The following is a 27,115-nucleotide window of genomic DNA, read 5'->3' as shown; positions in this document are numbered from 1 at the left end:
AGACCTCAGAACCTCCCCTTATCTCCCTGTGTCCTAAGGCTTCCAGCTTCCCCTTGCTGGGCAGGTGAACCCCTCTGGCTGTGGAGCCCAGGATGGGGTTGAGGTCCTGGCTGTCACCTTTGTACCCCGAGGAAGGGCCTGGGCAATGTTTGAATGGAGCAGGGTGTGTTGCCAGCAGCAGGGACCGGCTCTCCAGGGAGATTTCAGGACCTTGGGAATGACAGTGAAAGGGCAGCCAGGGGGGACACCACCCACAGCAGCCAGACTTGGCACCTCCAGTGGCTCTGAGGTCAAGTGGTTCTCCAGCATGAGCAGGTCAGAGCTCAGATTATCCGCAGTGGCCGTGTCCTCTTGTTTCCAACAAGACAGTGTTGGAAAGCTCCTCTGCCTGCTGGCAGTGAGTGCAGAGAGACCTGCCAAAAAAAGGTTATTAATAATAATAATAGCAACTCCTTTGCCTTTCCCCCACTCCTTCCACCTCAGGATCTAAAAGGTTGTAGCCACAGTAATGCAGTGAAACTCCCTCCCCTCTGGCAGGGTGGGATGCTGAGGCCAGGGAGGATTTAATTCTCTTTCCATGGCCGTTCACCACCCATCACCTCCCTCCACACTGCTCCCTGTGCACAGACACATGGAGATCCCATAATGGATAAATCCCAGAGCAACTCAGCCTGATCTCACAGCTCACCCAGCTTCGAGCAAGAAGTTGGACTAGAGACCTCCTGATGTCCTTTCCAACCTGAATTATCCCGGGATTTTGTCCCCTGGGAAATGTCAGCTTTTTGTTTTTAATTCCAGCTCTTTCTCCTCATCTTCCCCAAATCCTAATCTTTCTGTCCAGATCCTGAACAATCCCAAAGTGCCCATATATTCACCCTCCACAGCCACATCCTTCCAGTTCTGGCCTGGGAAGTAGATTTCTACTGAGGTAGATGAGACTCTTTCCCAGCATTGACCAACTTCCCTAGAATCAATAGGGAGATGTGTTTCACTTCAGAACATGTCCTAGGGACATGGAAAGCCCATTCCTGGGGTATGGATGGCACAACGTGCACCTTAAACTATCTCCTGGCTGCACCAGGAGATGCCTTCACTCATTTTGGGTTTATTTACAGAAAGCAGTTTACAAAAGGAGTTGATGCATTCCTGGGCTCCAAGAAGAGGGGGCCACCTCAGCGCTTCAGGAATAAAAACAGCATTTCAAAGAACCCTGGGACGAAGTGTTGCTGCAGGAGCTGTGTCTGTGGGGTGGGTCTCAGGGAGTCCCTGCTCCCTGGAAACCTCCACGGGGGAAATGTCCCTCTGCAAAGTGGGATTTGGTCATTAAGCAGCCCAGAAAGCTGGAAAGCTCTGACAGAGCACGTACAGACATCACCATCTAGTGGTCCCCGACTCCAACAGCCTCCACGCAGCCCAAAATCTGCACATTCAGCAGGGTTGGAGTTACTACCGCTCCCAGATGGCTCCTCCCAAGGAGCTGAGAGCAGTCTCTGCCTCCACCCTTGTCCCACCTCTGGCTGCTCACACTCCTTTGCTCCGGCCAGCACAGCGGCACTGCCTTGATTTGGGGGGGGGAAAAGTCATTCCAGACTCCCAACAGCTTCTTCTCACAGTCATGGGCTTGATCCTGCAAGCAGCCGTGCCCAGTGGCATCAAGGAGCAGTGAACTGAGCTAAACTGGGGTCTTGTCTCATCCCACAGCTCCGTGGGAAATGGAAGTGTTCTGCCTGAACGGCACACGTGGAATTGTTGGGGTTTCTCCTGTGGAAGAAGCCCCAGGCAGCTTGGGGGGCTCATCCTGCTCCTTCATGTTGCAGCCAGACTCTGCCTTTGCCTGTCCCTCACCTCGCTCTGCTGCCAAAATGCTCCTCCTGGGGCCAAATCCAGCTGATCCCACCCCAGCCCAAGCCCAGGTCCCACCTGGGTGCTGGACTCACCCACCCAGCACAGCTGGGGACACCGAGCATGACCCCAGGTCACGCTGGGGTGCCAGGGGCTGCCCACGGGGTAGGAGGCCTGGGCACAGACTGCTGCTGGGGGCACTGACACCATCAGTAGTCTGGGAGGGTTTTGTTTTAGTTATTTTTATTTTCATGGTGTGATTTGCTGCCGCTCTGGTGCTGCCCATCCACCCCCCTCCCTGGGGCTCAGCCCCAGATCCCACCCAGCACCAACCCCCGCCCCTGCTCCCACGCTGCTGGCACAGCCAGGGGACAGGGGCACAGGGCCACCACCAGCTCAGCCAACACTCTGCTGGGGCCCTCGGGGCCAACCCCACACTGGGCCTGAGGTTGCTGTTGGTTTTTGGGGCAGTTGAGGGGAATTGAGCCACGGTGCTCTGGCAGGGCAGGGACCAGGCAGCAGCACTGCTACAGCCAAACTGGGACATCTCTTGGTTTTCCCCCATGGGTGACACACAGCCCCAGGCAGCAGGACACAGCCTGGGCCCTGCCTGCTCTGCTGCAACCCCGAGCTGTGCAGAAAACCAGGCAGGGTGCAGTTACACAGCTCAAAAAACACAGAAAGGGGAGAGAGGCGGCCAGGCCTGAGGGATGGGGGGCATCATGACCCTCCAGAGGCTGCTGCCTGCACATCCATGTGGGCTGTGGCGTGGGGACAGTGAGGGGGGACACGGGGAGCTCAGCACCATCCCAGGGGCTCAGCCAGGCTGAGGCTGGGACCAGCACAGCTGGTGCTACGTGGAGGTGAAAATCGAGTGCACGTGTGGGGAGTGAGGGAGGGCAGAGCTTTTCACCACCCTGGGTCACAGCAGAGCCAGGACACGGGGGTGCAAGGAGGAAAGGGGCTGCTGGGCTGCTCAGAAGCAGTGTCCTGAACACACAAAGCAGTGATGGCTCCTGCCTGCTGGCAGCTGCCCCGTGCCCAAGGAGATGGCTCCTGTGCCCAGCGGGACTGAGTCCAGTGATCCGACGGGCAGGGCTTCACCAGCACGGGCCGTGGAGGAGAGAACAGCTCAGTGTGGTTTGAGTGGCCGCTCCTGAAGTCCCCTTGGCCCAGTGAGCACCGAAGAGTTCACAGACTGGCAGAGAAAGTCCCATTTCTCTGTGTCCAGTGTATGGAGGGGCCGCCGGCTCCGCGAGCGACCCGCGAGGTAAGGACCGAGGTTTGCCTGAAGAGCGCGTCCCTGCAGTCACAGTGGGGTGATGGACGACACTTGGAGGGCCTGGAGGCAGTCAAGGGGTTGTTAAATTACACGCAGACACGTTCACACAGGCACGCACACACAAGGGCTTCTGTAAACTGGACTCTGTAAGGTTCCAGGGATCCTCGGCTGATCCCACGGCCAGCGCTGGGGTGGCATCCTTAGTTCCCCCGGTACGTGATGTTGGTGAAGGTGGATGTGGCCTCTTTATATAGAGGGTTGTGGGTCTGCAGGAAGAAGGAGGAGGAAAAAGAGCATCAACACTTTGTGCTTGGCATCACCACTCGTTCTACTTAACACCTGGGGAAAGTGAGGCACCGCTTCAGCAGGGAGCGGTGCTGAAGTGCTGATGGGGTGATCCCACCCCATCCCTTCCCTCTGTGGGGGGCAGCAGGTGGAGAGGTGGGGGAGAGGCACCAGTGCTGTCTCAGCCCCCTCCCTGGTGCTCTGGGTGCCTCAGTCCTTCCACCATCCCGTGGCAGGAGGGACCTTCCACTTTGCTCACGGGATGGAAACACCGGTGTGGGCAGTGAGTAAGGGAGTCACGCTGCTGACGACTGCTTGGGATATGCTGGGGGTGGGAAAATCATCTGGGACATCTGCTGTGGCCTGTGCACAGCCCTGGGAGCACAGCAGGCTCGGGGAAGGGGTGTCCAGGCTGGCAGTGTCACCCCTGGGACACTGTCCCAGCCTTCAGACAGGGATGGGGCGAGCTGGTCCCTCAGGGCCACAGGCAGCAGCTGGGCTCTCGTGCTGGGAGCACTGGGATCTGGATCCCTCAAGCCAGGGGCTGTGGGATTTAGGGGTTCCTGCACAGCACCCCTGACCCGCCGGCCCTCACCGTGTCCCACTTGGCCCTGGCCTTCTCCTCCTCGAAGCGGGCGAACTCCCGGCGGTCGTGGATGGTGATGAGGAGCTTCCAGATGAGCAGGGCGGCGAGGCCGATGAGCAGGATGGCCCCTGTCACCGAGAGCAGGACCACCAGCACGTCGGGCCCCTTGGGGCAGTCTGCAGCACAGAGCAGGACAGGGTTGGAGGGCGCTCAGCACTCCCAGGGCAACTAAAAGCAGCTCTGGGGCTGCCTGGCCATGGGTACGTGGAGCTCCTCTGGTCCCAGGGGGGCTTCATCCTCCCCTGGCAGGGAGCAGGAGCCTCCACCCTTTTATCATCTTCCCAAGAAGAACAACATCCCTGCAGTCAGACACGGATCAGGGTGGTGGGAAGGTTGAACCCCCATGCTTGGCCTCAGCGAGGGGGTGAAATAACCGAGGAAATGTGAGACGAGAGAGGCAGGAAATCACGGCCCCGGTGGCACAGAGCAGGGAACAAAGCAGCCCTTTAACTCCTCTCAGCCCCTGACTGCGGTGCCCCAGGAGCCTGGCTGGGCTGGGAGGTACAAAGGGCACTCAAAATCCCCCAGATTAGCACAGAAACCCAGCACTGCACCTTCTCCATCCCCCACCTGAGCCGGGTCTTACCAGGCTCCTCGATGACGGAGAGGATGGACTTGCCACTGGAGTCCTCGTAGTACTGGAACCTCACCACGCAGTCGTTCTCGTCCTTGTAGGTGCAGTTCACGCCGTCCTTGCCCCTGTCAGCTGCCAGAGTGAGAGGCTCAGACCTCCCCCCCATGCCACGGATGTACACACAGAGAGAAAGCAACCCCCTGGATTTCCACATTTTAGGGCGGGTTTGGGTCTCCTCTTACTCAGTTCCTGCACCGTCTCGATCTCGTCTCGGCACATGCGGCTGCAGGTCTGCTCCTCCACCAGCCTCCCCCGCTCGAACTTCTTGCACTCCACACAATCCCTGAGGAAGGGCAGGGAGGCATTGTGAGCTCCTCTGTGCTCTTCTCAGGGGACCATCGCACCCTTCGGTCACAGGTCGTGGAAATCACCACAATCCTGACCTAACAGGGCTGATTCCAGCTGGTGGGAGCTCCTGCTGCCACTGCTGCTGGCTCCTTGATGGGGTATGTCCCATCCCAGCTCTCTGCTGGCTGCCCTATGGGATATAACCTTTCCCAGCTCTTTGCTGGCTCTCCAATGGGATATGTCCCATCCCAGCTCTCTTCTGGCTTCCCAGTGGGATATGTCCCATCCCAGCTCTCTTCCGGCTCTCCAGAGGGATATGTCCCATCCCAGCTCTCTGCTGGCTTCCCAGTGGGATATGACCCCTCCCAGCTCTCTGCCAGCTCCCCAGTGGGATATAAACCCTTCTAGTTCTCTCCCATCCCCCTGATGGGATATGATCCATCCCAGCTCTCTTCCAGCCCCGTAGCGGGACACAACCCACCCCATCCCTCCTCCAGCTGCCTCCACCCTCCACGTGGCTCGAGCTGCCACACCCCCGTGCCCTGGCTCACTTTTTGATGGTGCAGGCGTCGGGGCAGGTGGGGCACCTCTCGCAGGTGTCCCCGTAGGAGCCGGGCTGGGTGCACTCGCAGCGGCCGCACACGCAGGAGCCGTGGCCGGAGCACACCAGCCCGTTGCCGGACATGCAGGTGTCCGTGCGCGTCGTGCAGTTGCAGTAGTCGCCCGTCCAGTCCGGGTCGCACAGGCAGTCCCCACAGCTGCACTTCCCGTGGCCTGGGAGGGCGACCCAAAGAGCGTCAGGCGTGTCCAGCTCACACCAAACCCCGAGCTCTGCTGTGTCCCCTGCGCTCCTCTTACCCCACCCAGCCGAAAACAAAGGTGGGCAATGAAAATAGGGAACGGCCCTGAGGGGAAGCTGCATGAGGAGCGGCTGAGGGCACTTGGTGTGTTCAGCCTGGAGGAGACTGAGGGGAGACATCACTGCAGTTACAGCTTCCTCAGGAGGGGAAGAGGAGGGGCAGGCACTGAGCCCTTCTCTGTGGTGACCAGAGACAGGACTCCAGGGAATGGCCTGCAGTTGTGTCAGGGAAGGGTTAGGTTGGGTATTATAAAGAGGTTCTTCCCCCAGAGGGTGGTTGGCACTGAACAGGCTCCCCAGGGCAGTGGGCACAGCACCAGGGCTGACAGAGCTCAGGGAGCATTTGGATGATCCTCTCAGGCACATGGTGTGACTCTTGGGGGTGGTCCTGTGCAGGGCCAGGAGTTGGACTCGATGATCCTTGTGGGTCCCTTCCAACTTGGCATATTCTGGGATTCTGTCATTCCAGGCTGAGCTGCCCCAGCTCCGCCAGGAGATGCTCAATCAGATCTATCTCTGAGCAAGTCAAGCCTTGGCTGTGGCTTTAAATTTCAGATTGAGTCAGGACAGCTGGTCAAACCCCCCAAATCCCACTCGTTTCCCAGCCCTGGACCAGGCAGGGGAAGCTGACTGCTGGGAAAAGCCCGGTGAGCTCTGCACGCTCACAGAGCCTGGTTTAATCACACAGACAGACAGACAGACAGACAGACGTGCTCAGATCCTGCCAAACCCCGGAGCTGTTTGGATTGTGGTTTGATTCCAGCTCAAAGACCAGACACGGTAAGCGGTGGAAACACCACGGAGCCGGCACGCGCCGACCCGTCCAGGCCCTGGGCACAGCGGGGAACGTTGGGAACGCTGCTCCCGGCAGGGGATCGGCTGGGCATCATCCCAAAACCCTGCTCTTGGCCTGGCACTGTCCGGGAATGCTGCTCCCGGCGGGGGATCGTCCAGGCACCCGTCCCTGCCACAGCCTTGGAGGCACCGGCATGAGAAATAAATGTGTAACCCCGTTAATGAGGAACCGGGGCTGAGTCACAGGAAAACGGGGCCACGCTGGGTGACAGGGCATGGAAAGAGATGGGCAGGCTGGGGAGAAGTGGCTCAATAGGACCAGGCTGATGCCAACTGGGGTCAGACAGTTCAGGTTAATTAACAGCTCGCCTTCGCTGTGGGCAGCTCTTCATCATCGCCCTTCAGCCATCCTGATCTGGCAGGCCTTGTGCAAACAGGAACAGGCTCCCTGCGGGCACTGACTGCTCCAGGTGGGGAAAACCCAGCCTTTCCACCTCCATTATCAGCGGGCTGTGAAGATAAAGGATCAATCCCAGCAGCACAGAGGCGGCTTTGAGCAATGAATTTGGCCTGAGGGGCAGGTGGGGGCCCAGAAACTCAGTTTGGGGACATCGGGAGTAGGAACCAAGTGTGAATGGCCAGTGTGGGACTGAACCCACCACCTTGGTGTTATTAACACCATGCTGTGACCAACTGAGCTCAGGGTCATCTCCCCATGACCACTGGGGAGTTGCATCAAATCTCTACTTTGTAATAATAAACGATTCGTTTTATATAAATATTCTCATTTTGCCAATCATTAGAACCTGCAGTTTAAAAAAAACCAAAAAACTGCCAATCATTAAAAAAAAAAAAAAAAAAAGGTGGTTCAATCACACCTCTGCAATTCCTTAAATTTAAACCGTTGCCACAATCCCAGGCTAAGACTGGGTCCAGCTGCACCCGGGCTCCTCTCCGAGAAGGGCTTTAGGAAGCCAAGGAGTTTAGGAAGCCTTTCTGCACCTCGTGACACAACCGCGGGGCTTTTAAAACAAATCCTCCCTAAGCCGCCCGCGGCAGCGGGTCCCTCCCAGCTCTCTCCCTCCCTCCCTCCCTCCCTCCCGCCGGTCCCGGCACTCACCCGAGCACATCTGCCCCTTGAAGCGCACGCAGGAGAAGTCGTCGCACTCGCAGTACTTGCCGCTGACCTTGCCGAAGTCGCTGCTGTGGCACACGCACTGCCCGCAGATGCACTCGCCGCGCTGGCTGCACAGCGGCTGGCCCGGCCCGGGGCTGCAGTTATCCTGCTGGGAAGGGTTGTACTCCTCCTCCGAGCACTCGCAGTGCGAGCCCAGGCGGCCGGCGTTGCAGCGGCACACCCCGCACTCCAAGGTGCCGTTGCCGCGGCTGCAGGACGGGCTGCGGGGCTCGGCGCGGCTCTCGCAGGAGCAGTCGCAGTCGAAGTCCACCTCCACCGTCAAGCTGTCCTTGAAGCCCACGGGCTTGATGGTGAAGGATTTCTGCGGCTCCCGGGGGCAGCCCCGCACCTTGGCCTCGATGCTGAAGCTCACCTGGAGGGCGGAGGGGTGTGGCTGGATGTCAGTGCCACCGGTACTGATAGGTACAACACAAGGGTTGGGGTACCTGCTCCAGGCCACGCCCGAGCTTAAGGAGCTCAGAACTGGGACCACGTCTCTTTGGGCTTATCAGAGCTGGTCCAGCAGGGTTTGGGCCAGGCACAGTGACCAGGTGAAGATTCAGATTGGATGTTAGGACAGAATTGTTCACTGAAAGGGTGGTCAAGCATTGCAAGAGGCTGCCCTGGGAAGTGGTGGAACCACCACCCCTGGAAGTGAACAACAAACAAAGGGACGTGGTTTAGTGGACCTGGCAGTGCTGGGTTAGTGGCTGGACTCAGAGGCCTTTTACACTCTGAACAATTCCAGGATCCCAGGCACTGTGGGCAGCAGCCTGGGCTGAGCTACAGGGTTGGCATCCATTCCTCCTTACACCCACCCCACTGGACCCCCTCTCCCCACCACCGAGATTCCAGGGAATCACTGGGGAGGTGGTGGGACAAGCTCTGGCTGACAAGCATCAGCCAGTCTGGCAGCACTGCTTTGTGGAGGGGGAGGAAGGCCAAGCCTACGGGGAGGATCCTCACCGTGTCCCCGATCTTGAGCCCCACGCAGGACTTGAGCCCAGGGATGACCTCGTCGTTGAGGCAGGTGGCGTTGAAGGCCAGGGACAGCTCTTCGGGGAGGTCCCGCACCTCCAGCTCCACCTTGGAGCGGATTTTCTAGGGGAGGAGAGAGCAGGGATGAGGACACAGCACTGGGGAGGGGCCCAGTCCCAGGGGTGTCCCCCCCCCAGCGCCACAGCGACGCTCCCACGCACACAGGACAGGAGCCAAGAGCTCCGAGCCTTCCTCAGGACTCGGCTACATCATTCCCTCCATCATTCCCTCGGATGTCTTGGAGGACAGGAAGGGGCAAGGCAGTGAGCACAGTGATCTGCCTTCCCAGGGGTGCCTGCACGCATGGGTGGAGACAGATGCTCACAGCTGGCCCAGGGAGGGTGCTCGGGGCTGGGGGAGCTGCCAAATCTGTGTGGGCTGTTTGCAGTGTGAAGCAGGGGCTATTTTGGGAGGGAGGGAGCTCTGGTGGGGCCAACACGTCACACACTTACCCCGTAGGAGTCCACAATGAGCTGCAGGACGTTGCTGGAGTCTCTGGACAAGGTGCCCACGGTTGTGCCTGGGATCAGCTCACTGTAGTTCTGGAGAAATACCATAAACGGGGACTGTTTGCGATGGGTGAATGTGCCATCCACACGGGACCTTCCCAGGGAGCTTTGGTGGGACAGGAGACCACCAAGCTATCTCCAGCCCCCCAAGGCTGGCTCCTGGGGACCCACCAGTCCCCAAAAAGGTGTCTGCACAGCAGCTGGTACCTGGTAGAGGCCGACAACTGTATCTGTCACGGCAAAGATCAAGTTGATGTTCTTCTGTGAGAGTTTCTCAGTCATCAGGCCCAGAGAGGGATAGTCCTGGGGAAGAGCAGAGGTTATCCCCTAGGGACATTTACCTCCCCCACCCGGCTCCCCATCATGCTCTCCAGCCCTGGCTTGACCACCTTCCCCATCCCAAGCGTGCCCAACAGGAGCTGTGAGCTCCACAACCCTGTGCCTGGGCCAGGATTTACCAGTGTGGTGCTGGCAGAGTAGAAGTTATCCTCGCCAATGTGGCACCGGGCATCGTTGGGCTGCACGATCCCGGCCAGCCGCCCGTCCAGGGCGATGTGGGTCTTGGCGTCCGTGGTGAAGACGAGCAGGTGGGAAGCATCGTTCCTCCAGCCGATTTTCTCCTGGGGTGAAAGGAGCTCCCAGTGGCGTGGCAGCAGGTGCTGAGGGCAGCACCACGTGCCAGCGCCCCGCTGCTGCCTTTGTGCCACCCCGGGGCGTGACCGAACTGCTCCCCCGGGGAAGTGCTGAGGGGATTGGGTGGCCTCTGCCCACCCTGGTGGCCCCGTCCCAGCCCCAGCCAGGCCTCCTTGCCCCTCACCTGGCACACGGTGGCCTGGATGATGGCGTCGAAGCCGCCCTCGGGCGCGTCGCGGTTGCGGGACACGCTTTGCTTCCGCACCTCCTCGTTGAAACGCGTCACCTCGTCCGTGAGAGACAGCACGTGCTTGTACCCAAACATGGGCAGGCAGGTCTCACCGATCCTGGGAGGGGACACAACAGTTACAGGGCTCTTCCAGCTCCCACCCCTGCCCTGACTCCATCCCACGCCCCACAGTCCTGTCCAGGATGTGCTGGAGGGGGCACATCCAGAGGTTGGTGATGGACCTTCTAAACAATCAGCCACATATTCTAGAGGTGCTGGGCTCAGGGCAGCTCCCAGCCTCAGACCTGCTGGGGTTTTTAGGAGTTATTTTCTTTGAGCTCCAACATTTCCCGTGAAAAAAATGGTGTAAAACTGTTCCCCTTGGTGACAATGACAGTTCTAGCTTAGACCTGCTCCTCCTCCCCGTGCCAGCAGAACGCAAGGAGCAGCAAGGTCTAAACCCAGCCCAGAATCAGACACCCTGCTGGAATCCACCTGTATGGATTTCCAGCCGCATTCCACTGATGTCCCATCAACTTCTGGCCCTCACAGGACTCCCTCAGCCCGGGACTCACTCATAGCAAGGGTTCTCCACGGCCTCTGGAGGGGAGATGTACATGTAGGGGGAGATGGGCTTGTCCACGAAGGCCCCGAAGCCGATGCGGAGGTTGCTGGTGAGCTTGCGCATCTCGCTGGCCAGCTTCGTGCCCAGGTTCTGGATGTTCCTCAGGTCGTCCTTCATGGAGTTGGACAGGTCCATCAGGTAGTAGATGTCCACAGGGTAGTCTTCCACCTGACGCACTTGGACACGGAAGACCTGGGAGTCATCTGTAACGGGACAGGGCAGCGGGGTGAGAGCTCCTCTCCTGGGAGGAGCAGGGGGGGATCGCCACGGGATTAGGGAGAAGGTCACTCTGCAGGGTCAGCAGGAACACAGGGGATGGTTAAAAGCTGCTGGGAGGAGAACATCACCCGTAAACAGACACAGAGGGGCAAGGCCCTTAGTCAGGTGCTTGCACAGGAGATGTTCTGTGCACCCTTGGAAGTGTCCAAGGCCAGGTTGGATGGGGCTTGGAGCAACCTGGGCTACTGGAAGGTGTCCCTGCCCATGGCAGGGGGCGGAACGAGATGATCTTCAAGGTCCTTTCCAATCCAAACTGTTTTAGGATTCCATGACAGATGTGTCTGCATTCCATGGCTCCTGTTCTCCAAACCCCTCAGTACCAGGACATGAGCAAATCCTCCTGGAGCACCCAGTGTGTGGGCAGCAGGTCTTACAGGGACCACAGGGGGACTTGCAGGGCTACTTTGGACTTCCCAGGGACTCCAAACATCTCCTGAGGCCTCCCCTATCCCTCTCCCCTTGGCTCCTCCCAGCCCCTACTGGGAAATTTATGGTGCAACGTTTTCCATTGAAACCAAACCTTCCTCAGACAGATCCTTCTGGGGATTGGACCAGTTTTGATGACTTTTGCACTTAAAAAAAAAAAAAAAAAAAGGCTGAAAATGCTTTGAGTTGACCTTTTCTTTCTGCCTTTTTAAGAGACAAAAGTTCTTTCTTCTGGTCCTTGAAATGGCTTCTTTGAAACGTAAGCCAGGGCACAGCTGCAGCCTTGTCTGAACACCTCAAATGTTGAGGGAAAAAGCTTTAATTGAGCTCAAATTGTTACTGTTTTCATGTTTCCATCTAAACCCACAGGTCAAGTTTCTTTCAGGACGGAGAAAGTTTCAAAATCTCTGAGAGCCCAAAGAGCTCTGTTCCCCCTGCAGCTGTGCTGGGACCCCATCACAGAGCCAGGGGTCCCTTCTTTCTGCTCACACAGCAGCTGTTTGTCCTTGTTGAGCTGAAGCCATGAGCACTCCGAGCTTGTGGGACATGAGCTGTGACTTGTCCTGCTTGTATCCTTCGTGATCTGGTCTTGGTTCACGAGTCAAGGCTGATCATGACTCGTGCCAAACCCTCTTGGTTGGGCAGAGATGGTATCAAGCTGGGTTTTCTCCCAAGAAATAGGGATTTACAGGGGTTTACTCTCCAGAGCAACACACCCACCCCCCTCCTGCCAAATACCTTTAGACCTAAGTAGAACAAAGGCCACTGAGGCCATGGAGCTCCATGTCCCCACTGTGTGGTGACATTTCTGTCCTTCAGATGGGTCGGGGCTCCTCCTGGCCAGGCCCAGGGTTGTGCCACGTGCTATCAGCCACTGACATCCAACCCTGGGGCTTTAATGAGCACAAGGAACCGAAATTGTTCCTGCTGAGACTGGCAGAGCCCTCCAGGAGGGGATGTCTGGGGCAGAGCAGGCGATGGCACCGCTGGCTCCACGTTCCCCAAACCGGTTTTGTGACCTCGGGCGAGTGACGCCCGTTAGCTTTGCCTCCTGCCTGGCATCCTCGAAACTCCTGGGTGCTGGCAGAGCACCAGAGCAGTTAATTGGCTCCAGCCTGCCTGGTTGAAGGGAGCCAGGGAAATTACAGGACCTGTTGGCAGCCCAGCCTTGCCAGCTGCTCGTTAGACACGAGCCGACTTCCACCCAGGAATCCCGAGTGCCTCAGATCCAAATGGCTTTATAAAATAACCCATGTGCTGTTGAAGTCACATCCAGTCCTGCCCCTTGGGCACATCAGGATTGAGGCAAGAGGCTGAAGGCAGCGAGCAGCTTGCATCCCCCCCCTTCCCACAGCGGTCTGGGGGCCCTTACCCGGCCGCAGGTTCAGCCGAATTCTCTGGGGGCTCATCTGGGTGGTGGTGGCCCCCCCTGAGCCCTTGTCGCTGAGGGGTCTGTCCTCCAGGATGGTGACACTGCTGCTGGGGGACTCGATGTGCTCCTGCCTGCAGCCGTTGTGCAGCAGGTTGGCACAGAGGTCACAGCGAGGGGACGACTGTGCCCAGACCTGGGGGGGAGAGGGACACGGTCAGGAACCAGCTGGGGGAAATAAAACCACCCCCCTTTTCCCTGGAGAGCTTTCTCACACCTGATGCCAGACCAGGACCGCAGGGGGTTTGGGGTCTGTGCTCCAGGGAGGTGGCAGACAGAGGGGATTTGGGATCAGCACGTCCCGCCAGGATTCAAAGCAGGAGCTCAGCAACCCTTGCCAAGGAGCGGTGGATAACACAGCCCTGCCAACCCCCTCCTGACTCCTGGCAGCTGCAGCCTCACGTTTGGGCTTTGGCAGAGCTGAAAGGAAAGCCTGTCTCTGTGGGATGGCTAGAGGAGGGTGTGGTGGGATGTGAACAGGGGCAGGCTGGGACTTTTTCGATTATTTGTTGCTTTGGCAAGAGACAAATCACCCTTTCCCCCCCCCCAATTTTCTCAACGCGTGCCCTCAGAAATCCTGCTGCGAGCAAGGAACGGGCCCACTGTGGGTGAGCCCAGTGCAGGGAGCAGGGCTGAGTTCCTGTCCAGGAGTGGATCAGCCTTATCTGCAGCTCCCCAGCTTCCTGCCGGATGGAGCTGACCGGGAAAGGAGCACCAAAAAAGGAGTGAAAGAGTGAACAGGCACCGGGGAGAAGCCGTCAAGGGCCCGTCAGGGACAGGAAGCACAAAGTGTGGAGTCACTGCGGGCTCCAGCCCTGTCCCTCCTTTCCTAGAAAGCTCCCAGCTCCTTGCCCTTATCATGACACATTCAGAAGGGTTCACGTCCCTTCAGTTTCTCAGGGAGACAAATATGGGAGGAATTTCTCTCCCCCCCCATCACTGCCAGGATCTGCTGCTGCGACACGTTCCTGCTCCCTCCAAAGGGATTTTCCATCTCCCTCCCAACAGCCCAAGTCTTTCTACGTTGGAGTCCTAGAGCAGAGAACCAGCACAGCCTCTCCCTGCAGCAAAAGGAGGTGGCACAAGTCCTGGTGGGGCTGGTCCAGCTCCCTCCCTGCTCCCAGGATGCTGGATCCCAATTCTGAGTCTCCCAGTGCTTGGAGAGGTTCCCATGCGGGATATCATCTGCCCTGGGTTCAGGTTGATTGAAACCAGGGATGAATTTGCAAACAAGCAGAAAAATGCAATGGTGTCAGGAGGCCCTGGCTGGCCCACAGCCCTCTGGAAACAGGGACAGCCAAGGAATACATCAGCAGGCGTGTTCCTCCCCCGCAGCCTCCCGATCCCACTGGAGCACTGCTGACGGGGAGGAGGACGAGTCATCCCTCCAAATTAGCTCCCTTGCACCCACCCACCCCACGGGCTCACCCCACGGGGCTCCCTGCTGCGGGAAGAGGTGGCTGGTTCACTCCACATCCCATCAATCATCACGTACATTCCCGTCCCAGGGAGGGAAATCGCTGGAAAAAATACTTGCAGGCTGGGCAGGCAGGGTTTTATCCATGGTGCTGGGTGATACCTGGAGATCCTGGGGAGCTCCCAGGACCTCAAAGGCCACTTGGCACCTTCTGGGATCAGCAGCACCATTCCTGCAGTGAGATTCCCATGGGGAAGCTGTTTAACCCCAGCACTGCATCCTTCCCCTTCCCTTGGAGCCCTAAATACTGTGCTTGACTCAGGATGCACAGGAACCTCCTCAGCAACAAAACTACAGCCAAAGGTGAAGGAAAACATTCCTGTGCCATCCAAGGGGGATTTGGCTACGGGGCCCTGGCAGCTCCCACTCTGTTTTTGACCCCAGTCTCTGCCACCTTGCTGACTCAGCACTTTGGGCACAGCCCCTGTGGCAGCCAAGGCCTGCTGGTGACAAACACACAGTGCAGGGGCTTCATCCCTGATAAATCCATCTTCTCCACCGGCACAGCCCTGATGGCATCACTCCTTAAGGTGGAAATGTTGGGGGGGGATGTGTTCCCAGCCCTCCGTCCCAGCCTTCCCAGAGATGCTCCCCAGCTCCACCTGCCCTCTGTCCCACCCCAGGGAGGGAGGTTTTAACTCAGGATGGGAAACCTGGTGATTTTATCCCAATTCCTGCCTCCAGAGCCGTTAAGTGAGGGCAGGGTCAGCTGCCAGAGCCAGCTCCATCCCTGACTTCCCGGGGTGGGAGGCTGTGGAAACTCCCACACCCCCAGGGCATCTCCGTTCTCATCTCTGAGGCAACCACATGCAGCATCAGCTTCTCTGCAGGAGAGCTCCTGGCAGGGCTGAAAGCAGAGATATCTCCACAATTTAAGCTAAAATCTTCCAGCAGCTTCTCTGAAATCCACCCCTGGCCCAGCCTTGCCTCCGCCTTTCCTCCAAGGGAACCAGAATGGGTGACATTTTGGGAGGGTGAGATGCTGGAAGATCTGTCACAATAATCTCCAAAGGGGGTTTTAGAGCCACGTGTCAGTGTTACAGCTTGGCTGGCTCTTTCCAAAAGGCAAAGCGAGAGGGATGAGAGCATCTGTGTGTTGGGAAGAGTGGTCAAGGTTTCCGAAAAATAAATAAAACTCAACTCTCCTCTGCATCAGCGCTCAGGGGGGTCAGTGATCACAAGAAACCACAATGAAATCCTTCTCCCATCCAAGCTTAGGATGCAGCAGGAATAACTCATCACCCCAGTGAGTGGGAAAGGGCTGCAGAGGGAGCAGGAGCACAAATAAGGGCACTGCCCCTTTAAAAAAAAAAAGGGGGGGGCTGTGCAGTATCAGAGACCTCCCCCACCCCAGGGAAATTAAACAAACCCACAGCAAAAACCCTCATTTGCTAAATTAGGACAATGTGGTCCAGATGTTGGGGCAGAGTTGCTGAGCTGAGCTGCGCTCCCGGCTCTCCGGGGGCCGGCTCTGGCAGTGGGACGGCTCCCTCGCTGCTGTCACGTCTGTCCACGAGCACAGCTCGGAGCAGCACTGGAAATATTTCCTTTTTTGGAAACCTTTGCTGATCTGGAGGAAAAAAAAAAAAAAATCCTCCCTCACAGCCCCCGCTGCAGCGTCAAGACATCAGCCCTGCCCAGTCAGCAGCCGGGAAAGAGAGAGCCCAGCCCAGCCCAGCCCAGCCCGGCCCGGCCCGGCCCGGCCAGCATTCCCCCTTGGACAGGAGATCCAGAGGGAAGCCAGGCCCCTTTATCACCCGGCACATTTCAGACACTCCCCGCGGGAGATAAGAGGGGCGCAAACATCTTTATTCGCACCACACCCGGGGTCCAGCCCTATCTGATGGGCACGGCAGGCACAGCCATCCCCCTCCAGACACATACGCTGACCCCAAAGCATCGGCCACACTGGCGTGATCCAACAGCGTTTTCCAGCTTGGATCGCTTTTTCCCAGGTCTTCTGCCAGTCCTGGGGGACACCACAGGCACAGCCTCAGCTGGAGGAAGCAGAGAGCAAGGAAAACCTTGCCAGAGGGGGATCCACTCCGGGCTGGATGCCCTGAAAGTTTCATCACTTCTCCCCATCCCAGGCTCGCCTCCCTTGGCTCTGCCCTGGGGCTGCTCTTCCATCCCCTTGGGAAACTCCCTCCTCTTACCTAATGGATTAATCCCCAGGGCAGCATTTTTGCAGGGGAGTGTGGCAGATCTGCCAGGCTCTCACCTACCCAAACTGAGTGATTTGAGAGCCTCAGCTCAGCACTCACGTTCTCTTAAGCCCAGTAACCTAAACAAGGCACCTTGTCCTCTTCCCCCCTTCCTTTCAATGAAAAAAAGGCTTTTATACCCAACCCCCTAACTTCTAAACACCATTTTCAATTCCTCCCTCCAATCCCCCTTCCCTTTTCAGCCCTTCCAGCAACTGAGCTCCTTCAGCCAGAGCTTTACAAGAGGTTTTCAGGAAGCAAACTGAGCTTTTACATGTACGTTATTTGAAAGGCAAAGTGATTTCCCAGTGGAAACAGCACCATTTCCCAGCCAGCTCGACACAGGCTTAAAGGGCAGATTTTGGGAGCAGGGCAGCAGTGATGGGCAGGTCTGAGCCAGGGAATGTGGGAAGAGGTGGAGATGGAGTTTGGGACTAATCCCACGGCCCAAAGGCTTGTCCCTTCCTACACATCCCCCCATCCTGCTGGGGGATGAGCTCCAGCCCCTCTCAGCCCCCCCAGCTCAGCTCTTACCTCGGCAGAGCACCAGGCACAGAGGGGGCTCACAGCCAGGCACTGCTTGCAGGAGTTCACCCCGCGGGTGGTGCAGATGTTGCCCCCTAGAACAGCAAAACAGAGCGGTTACAGCCTGCAGAACAACTCACACAGATCCTCCATGGTGCCTCCTCGCCCCTTTTATACCCTGGCAACCAGGCTGGGCATCATTCCTGCCGTGCCAGCTCCTTAAAGTGTTCCCTCATCCCTTCAGCATCACTAAGGTGTGGGAGTGAAGCCCCCACTGCTGGTGTTTGTGCCCCTCCTGCAGACCCCCTGGAGCAGCAGGAGAGGGAAGAGGTGAATTCCCAGGGGATCAGAGTGGTACCCACAGCCCTGCCAGGCATCAGCTGCCTCTTCCCGCTGCCCCGACCCAGGGTGGGCACCCAGCGGGTGGTCACCCAGGGCAGGGTGGTCAGTGCCACCTCGTGCAGACACTAAACACGGTGACTGGCCCTGGCTCGGGTTCGGATTGGCTCTGTCAGCCACAGTGGCCGTGGGGACTCTGGGAGACACGGGCTGGCACCAATCCTGCAGGTCAGAGTCCAGGAGCCCGGTGGGCAGGGACTAAAGTGCCCCAAAGTGCCCGCAGGGCTGGGGGTCGGGAGGAGGCACAGCCGTTCCAACCACCGACAGTGACAAGCGCTGGGGACACGGGTGTGACCCCCGGCTCTTCCTCCCTGCCGGGCACAAGCACCTCGGCAATTTTAGGGCTCCCCGGGCAGAGCAAACCACAGCCAGGTGTGCCTGCGTGCCTGGGGGACACTGCACCCCTTTGCCCCGTGTCCCTCTCCCCCGTCCCTGCCTGGGGCTGTCCCCTGGCAGCGTTTTCCACCACAGGAAACGCAACATAAAAACGGAAAGAGGAAACTGTGAAACGATGTCGTCAGGTCTCTGGGCAGAACCACAGAAAAAACGGTTCCTGCCGAGGGGCCATCCGGGCTGGGGGCATGAGGGTGCTGTCACAGGGTGCTGTGGCTGTCCCAAAGGCCAGCAGATGCTTTGGGGACGTGCCCCAGGATGTCGCCCATCACACCCCTCTGCCACCAGCTCGTCCCACGCGGGGCACAAAGCTAAGGGCTGAACCCACCTGCCTGGCTCAGCACCAGCTTTGGGGGTGGCACCTGTGCCCAGAGCTCTTGTCATTCCCCGAAATACCCCCGAATCCGCGTGGGGAATGGGGCAGATTTTAACCAAAAGAGTGACACGTTGGTTCCCCGCACCTTCGCGATGTGCCAGCGGGAATATCGATCCCGGGGGCGGACGGGGCAGGGAAGGGGGGGAAAGGCAAAGGGCTCTCCAAAGGGGAAAGCAGCAACACCGACACCTCCCACTTCTCGCATTGGCTCTTCCCTCCGCGTCCCGCTGAAATCCCTCCTGCCCCCGTCCCAGTGGAATCCCTCCTGCCCTTCCAAGCGCCGGTGGCTGCAGCCGGGGCTCGTGCCGTGGATTTGTGCTGCGCCGGGAGCCAAATCCACGCCTGGCAGCGGCTCAGCCCTCTGGGGAGAGCAGGGAAAGCATTGCCCGGGCAGCCCTGGGATGCTCGGGGATTAAACGCTCGGAGCTGCCAACGCCAGAGCCGCGTGCCTGGACATGGGAACAGCTTCCAAATCTGCGGGTCCCCGGGGAGCCCTGGTGCTTTGATACCAGCAACAGGACCGTGGCCCCTCGGTCAGGGATGGGGAGGGGTGCCAGGAGCCTCCCGGCCCCGTGCCAGGGGTTTATTTGCATTTCCTGGGTTAGAGCACCCAGTGCCACCAGCAACACTCCTGTCCCTGGCTCCTGTTTAATGCCACTGTGGGTTTTGTCCCCTCACGGTGGGTTTTAGCTGGTTTAATCACCTGGCTTTGCCCCAGCACCCACCCTGGGTGGGGAATTGCAGATCTGACAAGGGCCTCCTGCCACCCGTGGGTGCCCTGGGATGTGAGACACACTGGTCCAAATCCTGACCCTTACAGGTTTCCCCTGTGACTTCAGCCGAGTCCCTGGGCCACTCCCTGCCTCAGTTTCCCCTGTGCAGGGTTAAACTCCAGTCCCACTGAGAGCAGGATCCACTGAAACCCCACGTGGAGGAGATTCCAAGCTCCTGTGTGCCAGCTGAGCCCTCTGGCTGCCTCCTCATGCCATGAGACCTGAGCTCAGGGCTAACAAGCCCCAGGACTGTCCCTTAGAGCTCCATCTGCTCCCCACAAATCACCTCCTGCCTGTGTGCAGCCTCTGGACCCTCGTGGTTTCCTTTCCCCCCTCCTGCCAGCACCCCACAGCCCAGGGGTCCTTGAAGCTGGACACAGTGCCAGAAGGGTTTTGTGGGAGCAGGGATTTTTGGGGGATGTGGGAGCACAGCTGGAGAGGAGGATCTGGAGGGTGAGGAGGATGCTGGAGCTGCAGTCCCCTCAGGCTTTGCCCTGTGAGTGCCTGGCAGTGCCCTCCAGGCTCTTACACTGCCTGGCTGTGAGCAGGTTAACAGGTCCCAGCACAGCCTAAACTAACAAATTCTGTGGGTTTTAGTTACCTTTTTTTTTTTTTTTTTCATCTTTGCAGCTTATTTTTCCAGCCATAAAAACTAATAAACCCCAGTACAAAAGCTGCATTTTTTGACTATGAAAGCAGCTGTTCTCACACACTGAGCTGATCCTAAAGACTCTGGCTAAAAAAAAAAAAAAAAGGGGGAGATAAACTGGGCAGGGTGATGGGAATCACCCACCTGGGGCTGGGCCTGGGGCCCTGAGGGAGGTGAAATCCTAGAATCACAGAGTGGTTTGGGTCGGGATTACCTAAAGATCATCCAGTTCCAACCCCCTGCCGTGGGCAGGGACAATTTCCACTAGACCAGGCTGCTCCAAGTCCTGTCCAGCCTGGGATAGAACACCTTCCAGGGAAGTGATGCACTTGGAACACCCCAGACATCCGTGGCTCAGCATCACCCTGCCCTGGCTGGGGAAAATTACTCAGTCCAGTAATCTCTGGGTGCCCCAGGAGCTTTGGTTTTCCCCCCTCTCTGCCAATCTGAGCCAGAATGTGCTCACAGACAACCCGATAAAGACATTTTAGAAGACTTGATAAAGGTACAAACCGCACACAATGACATCCTCTCTAATCTTCCTGCTTGACTCCGCGATAAGGATCTGGCCGTTTTTGGCTGATCCCCACCCTGCCACTCTGAGGGTTGGTTCTCCTCTTCTGAACCTCTCCCTTCCTGCCAGCATCTTGTTGAGAATGGGGTGCCCCAAACTCAGCTCAGCTCATCGCAGGCACCCACACACACAGGACCAGACAAACCAGCCACCTGCCCAGCCCCAAACTGCAGCTCTCCCAACTCAAACTCTTCCAGGGGTTATCCCGTGCCCCGTACTGGTGACAGCTCCATCCGGCAGCAGATCGCAGCCTCAGGCTGCTCCTGGGAATTCACCAAAGTCTGGAATTCTTTAGACGGAACAGAGTTGCCCCAAACCCCCCGAGCGTGGCCTCGAAAACAATGGGACCGATTTATAAATCACCATTTTTGCGGTCGCAGGATTGAGTTAGAGCCCTGGGAACACACCTGGTGGGGGAGATAACTCTTTACCAGGCTCCTCTGTACTTCAGACGCTGGGGAACTTTTCTAAAATACAAACTGCATTTGTCCTGAGATCACCTGATGCCAGAAATCAGAGTTTTTAAAGAAAAGCAGCAAAATAATATGAGGGAAAAAACCCCAACCAACCAACCAAAAACAAACAAACCACAAGACGTAAATTCCCCTCCATGCTCTTAAAACGCCCCGGCCACAGGAATTACCTGCCCTGTGAGATCTCCCAGTGAATTTTCTGTTTATGAAGGATGGAGCCCAAGTCACAACCCAGTCCTTCCATTACAAACCAGTAGCCAGAGCCAAACACAACGTAGGTAGAAGACACAAACTCGCCACACCCGGTTGAAATAACCCACCAAACCATGCCCTGACCCTGGAACATCCTTGAGAACCCCCCTGGCCCCGACCCAGCCGAAGCTCAGGCGGCTCGAGCGGAGCTTTTTGTAGGTGGGAACGCGCCGCAAGTCCAGGCTGCCAACTCCCCTTTCTGAGTGATTTCCCCGAGAAATCACAGACCCCCGGGAAGGCAGAAAGTCCTGGGATTTGCCGAAATAACAGGCGACACCTTCACTGAGCGTCCTGGCTCTAAGAAGCGAATAGAGAGAACCTACCCCAGGCTCCGGCAGCGCCGAGCGCGACGATCCCGAGCGCCAGCCAGAGCCGTCCCATCTTCTCCTCCGAACCCCGGGCGCGGGGGGCTGCCTGGACCAGCCCCTCTGAGAGGGATGGGGAGCAGCTCGGGAGGGTTTTGAGCAGCCCAGGAGATGAATCATGGGTCGGGCTGGATGACACACATGGCGAGCGGGGCGGCCGGAGGAAACTGCGCCGGGCTCGTCACTCCGGAGTTCAGGAGTGTCCCCGCCCGCTCCGCCGCCGGCTCCCCGTGCTGGTCTCACCCTCCCAGCTCACACAAGGACCTCAGAAACCCTGGCAGCGAGTCCTCGGCGCTGGTGACCTGCAGCCCCGGGGCTGGTAACAGGCTCCTTGCCACAGGCTCTTCCGCCTGGCTTTAATTCCTTGCAAAAATCTTGCGCACTCCTTCCTTTCGTTAACTCTTGGCTGCTCGTTTTACAACCCCGGCTGAGCTGCCCGAGTTCAAGGATTTGATGAGAAATAGAGCAAATACACAGTGGTATAAAAGTGTGGGTTCTCAGCTCCCTCGCAGGAGATGGGCAAATGGGAATATCCCAGCTGGGAGCTGAGGGAGACACAGCCAAAAACTGGACCTGGTGGAACCAGCAGTTTGGGTCTAAACCTGGATATCAGCACAGTTTGGGGGCAGATGATTTGGACCTGATTTTCTTCTTGCCTTCCCCCTCTGTGTCCTCAGGAATTGCTCCTGTGCTGAGCAAGTACAGGGAATGGGATCTGCACAGGAGTTTGTCCCCACTGAAATGATGGAGCTGCCTGTGGATGCCTCCCAAAGGGGTTTTATCAACCTCTCGTTGCCCTGCAATACCAAGGTCAGAGATGTGGAAACCCCAAAGACAGGCTGGGGGGCAAAAGGGAGAGAAAGGCTCTTTCCCTGGAGCCCTGAGATGCTCTTTCCCAGCAGGTGACAGGGGTTGGGGACAGTAATGAGGTCAATATGATCCAATTCACGGAAATGCCAGGCAGTAGAAAATGAGCTCGTGTTGGTGCCAAGAGCTGCAGCCACAGCCTGGCAGTGCCAGAGGTTGCAGGGGATGTGCCCAGTGCTGTGTGAGAGCACAGCCCCACACCAGCAGGGGTGGGGATAACAGCACCTGGCCCAGATCCTGCAGATCTCAATGAGGTGGCAGCGCCTGTGTAGGTGAGATGGAGATGTGGACTCTGCTTCGGGATGTGGAGCTTTCCCTTGGCTTTAAAAAAAGATGTTTTGATGCCTCTTTGCTGCCCAGCAACCCTGTGGCCCCTATGGGTGCTGCTGTCCTCCCATGGCATGTGGGCTCTGCTCACTGGGATCACTGGGATCACTGGGATCATTGCCTGCCTGGGATCCAATTCCCTCCCCATTGTTAATGAGGATTTGGCAATGGGGACCAGAAGTCCATCGACCCTCCCGTGGTGTCAAAAAGGGCTGTGCCTTGGCTGAGACATCAAAACAACCCCCAGATCTGCTTTTGGGTAGCTCTAGGCTTGTCCTCCTTCAGATCCCAGAGCCACCTCGCCCTGCAGAACCCACTAGCCAGTTTTAGGGCACGCAAATTCCTCATTTTCTGCCTGGACATGCTGCCTACACGGCTGCCTGTCCCCATGTGCTACCCTGTGTCACCCTGTGACGCGTCTAAGTGCTTCATGGGAGGGACAATAAATTCATCTGAAGTGTCCAGAGGGAGCTGTGGGAAAAAAAAAAAGTTAAAAAATTACTTATTTCATCTGCCTGGACCTTCCTGGGCTGGTCATGCCTGAGGACAAGGATGGCATGAACTCATCCAGCACGTTTGGGTGGAATTTCCCAGGAAGCTGCAGGAGGGTGCTGCTTTGTCCTGGAAACATCTCTGGGATGTGGATGCCCCATCCCTGTAAGTCCTCAAGGCCACCTTGGACAGGGCTTGGAGCAACCTGGTCTAGTGGAAGGTGTCCCTGCCCATGGCTGGGGGGTTTGGAAATAAATGATCCCAAACCATTCCAGGATTCCACGATGTGTAACAGCCAGTGGGATGCTCTGGATTTGGGGATCTGCAGTGGGATGAAGGCAGGATAAGGCTGGGGAGTGTCTGAGAGCCCTGGCAGCCCCATCACCACAGGCTGTGACCCAGGAGTGTGCGAGCAGCCCAAATCCATGCTGGGGTTTGCTGGAAGAGGAGAGGCTGGAGCTGGAGCCACCAGAGGGAGCAGAAACTCCTTCAGTCTGGGAGCCAGCAGAGAGAGGAGCTGCCACCCACCCTGGCTGGGGTACTGGGGGTGCTCTGGTTTCCCGTGGGGATTTTTCCTGGCCCTCAGGTTAAACCCAAGCAGCAGCTCGTCGGATCAGGGCTGTCACCTCCTTCCTGCCGGTGCTTCTTCTGCAAACTGCCCTTGCAGAGCGGGAGCAGCTCAGGGAGGGAAACACCAGGTGCTGAACAAGGAGGAAAATGCAACAAGTAAACCCCAAACCGAACAGTTTTGGGCTCCTGAAGTCACAGCAGAGAGCAGGTCCCTGCCCAGAGGGAAAATCAGCTGACACTGTCCCTACAAAGCTCCCCCCACCCTTGGCTCCTGCCTTTGGCTGCAATTCCTCCATCCTCATTTTCGGATCATTCCAATCCCCTCGGGGGCTGGGCAGAGGAAACGAGTCAGGATGCACATGGATAAAGCAGGGCAAGGTGCTCAGGCTCTGGTCTGGGGGTGATCTGCTGCTCTGTGCCATCCACACACAGTTCCAGGCAAACACCGAAGGGCAAAGCTGGCACAGGGCAGTGCCTCAGGCTCAGCCCTGGGATGAGCAGGATCAGGAACGAGCCAGGCATGGGTGGGCACTCAGACTTGTGGGGTCAGTCTGGGAGCTTGTGCAGACACAGAGATGAAGCTTTCCCTGGGATTGTCCTGGTGGGGCTGAGGGGCCTGTGATGCTGCTGTGGGACAGGGCAGAGAGCAGGGGCAGCACTGCCGAGCTCCCCTTCAAAGGGTCAAAGGAGCAGGAAGGGGGAGAAGGGAGAGATCAGTGAGCTCTGAGGAGCGGGAAGCAGAGAGGGGGATGGATCCAGCTCCCCCGGAGGCACAGGACAGGCATCAGCGAGCAGAGCTGGGGGTGGACTGGCTGCACTGGGCTGCTCGGAGAAGGAGTGGGTGGCACCGAGCAGCAAACAGGGATCAGCGACGGCAGCGCTGACCTGAGGCTCGCAGGAGGGGACAGGGACCTGCCAGGAGGAACAGCGACCATGCAGGATGCTTTTGGGAGCAGGTGGGGGGGGCTGGAGGGAGGGATGAGTTAGGTGCTGCTCCACAGGGCCTCAGGGGTCAGCCCCCACCCGAGGGTGGCACTGGGGTGGGTGTGGGCACACGTGGGGAAGGGGTGGGCAGCAGGGGGAGCGTGGAGGGGGAGGAAGGCGGTCCTGGGAGGGGAGGGGGGAGGCTGGAAGGGGGTGGAGTTGCTGTTTGTGCTTTGAACACGGTGAGGACTTCAGCGTGGAACTTGCATTGGTGGAGCTCCCAGCCGGCAGGCACCAGCTCTGCCTCCCACGGGGGGAACCCCGGGAACGGGTGGCACTGCTTTTAGGGGGGCAGCTCGGGGCAGTGGCCAGGGCAGGGGTATGGGGTGATCTCTGGCTGCTGTCCTCTCCCCCGAGCCCCCTTCGTCTCTTCTCTCTCTCTCTCTCTCTCTCAATCCTTTTGCTCTTTTGGGAGCTCGTGCTAACGCCGTGCCAGGAGGGATCTGGGAGCCAGCCATCCCTTGGCTGCATCCCTGGCTTCCCACCTGCTCCCGGCCTCGAGGAAGTTCCCCCTCCAGAAGAAAGGCAGGAGGTGGCCCCCCGGAGGGCAGGAGGTGGGCAGGTGTGTGTGGGGGGGGGCACAGCCAGCTCCCCTTCCTCCTTTCCTGAAGATTTCGGGATGAATGGATCCTTTTTCAACCAGACTCTGCTGGAGCAGGGAGCTGACCCCAACAGGACCCAGGGCTTGGGGGTGCTCATGGCCTGCTGCAACGGGACGGGCGCCGTGCTGGCCACCGACGGCGGCTCCTCGGCGCTGAGCCCCGACGAGAGGAGCCTCTTCATCACCAGGGTGGTGCAGATCGCCGTGCTCTGCGTCCTCTCCTTGACTGTGATGTTCGGCATCTTCTTTCTGGGCTGCAACTTGCTCATCAAGTCCGAGAGCATGATCAACTTCCTGGTGAAGGACCGGAGACCTTCCAAGGACGTGGGCGCTGCAATCATGGGACTTTACTGAGGCTCCTGTAGGCAAGTGAACTGGCTGGACCCCCGTGCTGAGATGCACGTTCCGTGGGTTTGGGGCAGTTGTGGGGGAGTGGGAAGGGAGGGTGAGGGGTGTCTTTTAATCTGTCTGTGTCTCCACGGGAAAAGCAAACCTGTTCCTCCCCGCTGATGTGAACGGGGGAAGATGTCCCCGGAGCTGGGCGAAGCACGGGGAATGCCCAGCATCGTGTTGCATGCAGAAATGGCTTAAGTTTTGCATGAAACTTGCAGAAACAGTGATAAAATGTGCAGATCTGGACTCTTTCCTGCTGTTTCCTTGGATACTGCTACCTGGGCTTTAGGGATAAATTTAAAAAAAAAAAAAAAGAGAAAAAAAAAAGAAAAGCAAATAACTCGTTACAAAAAGAAAAGAAAAGGACAAAACTAAAGGGAAAGCAAAATGCAGGGCATGGACTTTGCCTTTGACAGGGGCAGGGGAAGGGAAGCGCCCTGTGGGTCATACAATCAAGTCTGCATGCTCCGAAATGTGTCAGTCTGTTGTGTTCTGGACCTTGAGCATGCACCTTCTGCTAGTTTTGTAACAGGCAAAGCATGTTCTTCCTTATTTTTCTGAGCTATCCTCTTAAATAAACTGGATTTTTCTTCTTTCACGCTCTGCTGAAGGAAGAAAAGCACCCAGATAAATACGGACCCCACTCCACCCCCAAAACAAAAGCATGCTTGTTTTTGTACACACCAGCCTCTTTTTCCCAAGTGCTATATTGTTACAGTCCTTGAGGTTTTTGTAGTTTTTTGAAAACTGGTGAACATTCAGGAAAAAAAACCCAACCTGTTTCAAAAGAATTTTGTAGTGTCTTTATTCTTTGTGTGTGTGGAGTTCAGCAATTTCAATCCTAGATCCTGACATTATCATCTCACCTTCCAAGTGAACTGTAATCAGAGGTATTTCTTTAAAGCAGGAAACCACCATCATCATCATCATTTTTTCCCAGACAAGTGTCAGTTATCACCAGCAAATAAATTCATCAGGAACTACAAGTTCCAGGCTCAGATGAAATACCTGCACAGTGCTGAAGCAAAGAACTTATAAAGATGCTTCGAGTGCCTCTTGCAAAGCAAGATTTCAGGCTTTGAGTTAAAACCTCCAGCTCCTCTGATCCTGATGAGCTGTCAAAGCTGAATTACGTGAGAGGAGGAGGACTCCTGACCTTTGTTCTGTGATGGAATTACAGCTCTGGCTGTGGGTGTGAGATGGAAATAATTTGTGTTTTGTTGCACCAACAATATTCCTGCTGGGTCCACTTCTGTAGTGGGAAAGCAACCCTGGATGCTGGAGGAGCTGGTGACCTGAGCTATTTGGATGTAAATCCACAAGAACAGCTCTCTGCCTTTCCCAGAGGGAGGAACACGATTAGAGAATGTTTTGTAATTAATCAATATTTGCTGAGCACCTTCTCAGGGTTCCCAGGGGATGCAGAGCAGCATTAGTGCACTGCA

At 57.4% G+C, this 27,115-nt stretch overlaps 2 protein-coding genes across 3 annotated transcripts; one reads left to right on the top strand and one right to left on the bottom strand.

Moving 5' to 3' along the window:
- Positions 1-2,100: 2,100 nt before the first annotated feature.
- On the bottom strand, positions 2,101-21,684 carry ITGB3 (integrin subunit beta 3). Of its 2 annotated transcripts, none has more exons than XM_027902043.1 (15): positions 21,395-21,684; positions 17,192-17,277; positions 12,920-13,112; positions 10,793-11,045; positions 10,173-10,335; positions 9,814-9,975; positions 9,563-9,658; positions 9,299-9,388; positions 8,775-8,909; positions 7,752-8,181; positions 5,529-5,751; positions 4,872-4,972; positions 4,642-4,761; positions 4,005-4,171; positions 2,101-3,390 (listed from the first exon to the last, which is right to left on the bottom strand). In XM_027902043.1, exons 1-15 carry the CDS (start codon positions 21,450-21,452, stop codon positions 3,325-3,327), a joined length of 2,343 nt encoding a protein of 780 aa, XP_027757844.1. In that variant the 5' UTR covers positions 21,453-21,684; the 3' UTR covers positions 2,101-3,324. The 2 variants fall into 2 exon arrangements, with proteins under 2 accessions (XP_027757844.1, XP_027757845.1); XM_027902044.1 differs by lacking the exon at positions 21,395-21,684 and adding an exon at positions 17,910-17,928.
- Positions 21,685-25,275: 3,591 nt separating this feature from the next.
- On the top strand, positions 25,276-26,461 carry LOC114066940 (reprimo-like protein). The gene has a single exon (XM_027902034.1). The coding sequence runs from the start codon at positions 25,296-25,298 to the stop codon at positions 25,629-25,631; it is 336 nt and encodes a 111-aa protein (XP_027757835.1). The 5' UTR covers positions 25,276-25,295; the 3' UTR covers positions 25,632-26,461.
- The last annotated feature ends 654 nt before the right edge of the window (positions 26,462-27,115 follow it).

This window comes from Empidonax traillii, unplaced genomic scaffold (genome assembly GCF_003031625.1).
Source record: "Empidonax traillii isolate 1590-97213 ecotype Southwest subspecies unplaced genomic scaffold, ASM303162v1 scaffold832:size729604, whole genome shotgun sequence".
Taxonomy (NCBI): domain Eukaryota; kingdom Metazoa; phylum Chordata; class Aves; order Passeriformes; family Tyrannidae; genus Empidonax; species Empidonax traillii.
Note: the sequence above shows the minus strand (reverse complement) of the source record. Positions and strands in the feature narration are given on the sequence as shown.

What these genes read in the sequence shown, in the direction of transcription:
- LOC114066940 (XM_027902034.1), top strand. Translation starts at nt 25,296, where the DNA reads ATGAATGGATCCTTTTTCAACCAGACTCTGCTGGAGCAGGGAGCTGAC.
- ITGB3 (XM_027902043.1), bottom strand. Translation starts at nt 21,452, where the DNA reads ATGGGACGGCTCTGGCTGGCGCTCGGGATCGTCGCGCTCGGCGCTGCC. An exon ending in TCGGCTGAACCTGCGGCCGG is followed by an intron (nt 11,046 to 12,919) that starts GTAAGGGCCCCC and finishes GTCCCGTTACAG; the next exon opens with ATGACTCCCAGGTCTTCCGT. An exon ending in TCCAGGCCACCGTGTGCCAG is followed by an intron (nt 9,976 to 10,172) that starts GTGAGGGGCAAG and finishes CTTTCACCCCAG; the next exon opens with GAGAAAATCGGCTGGAGGAA.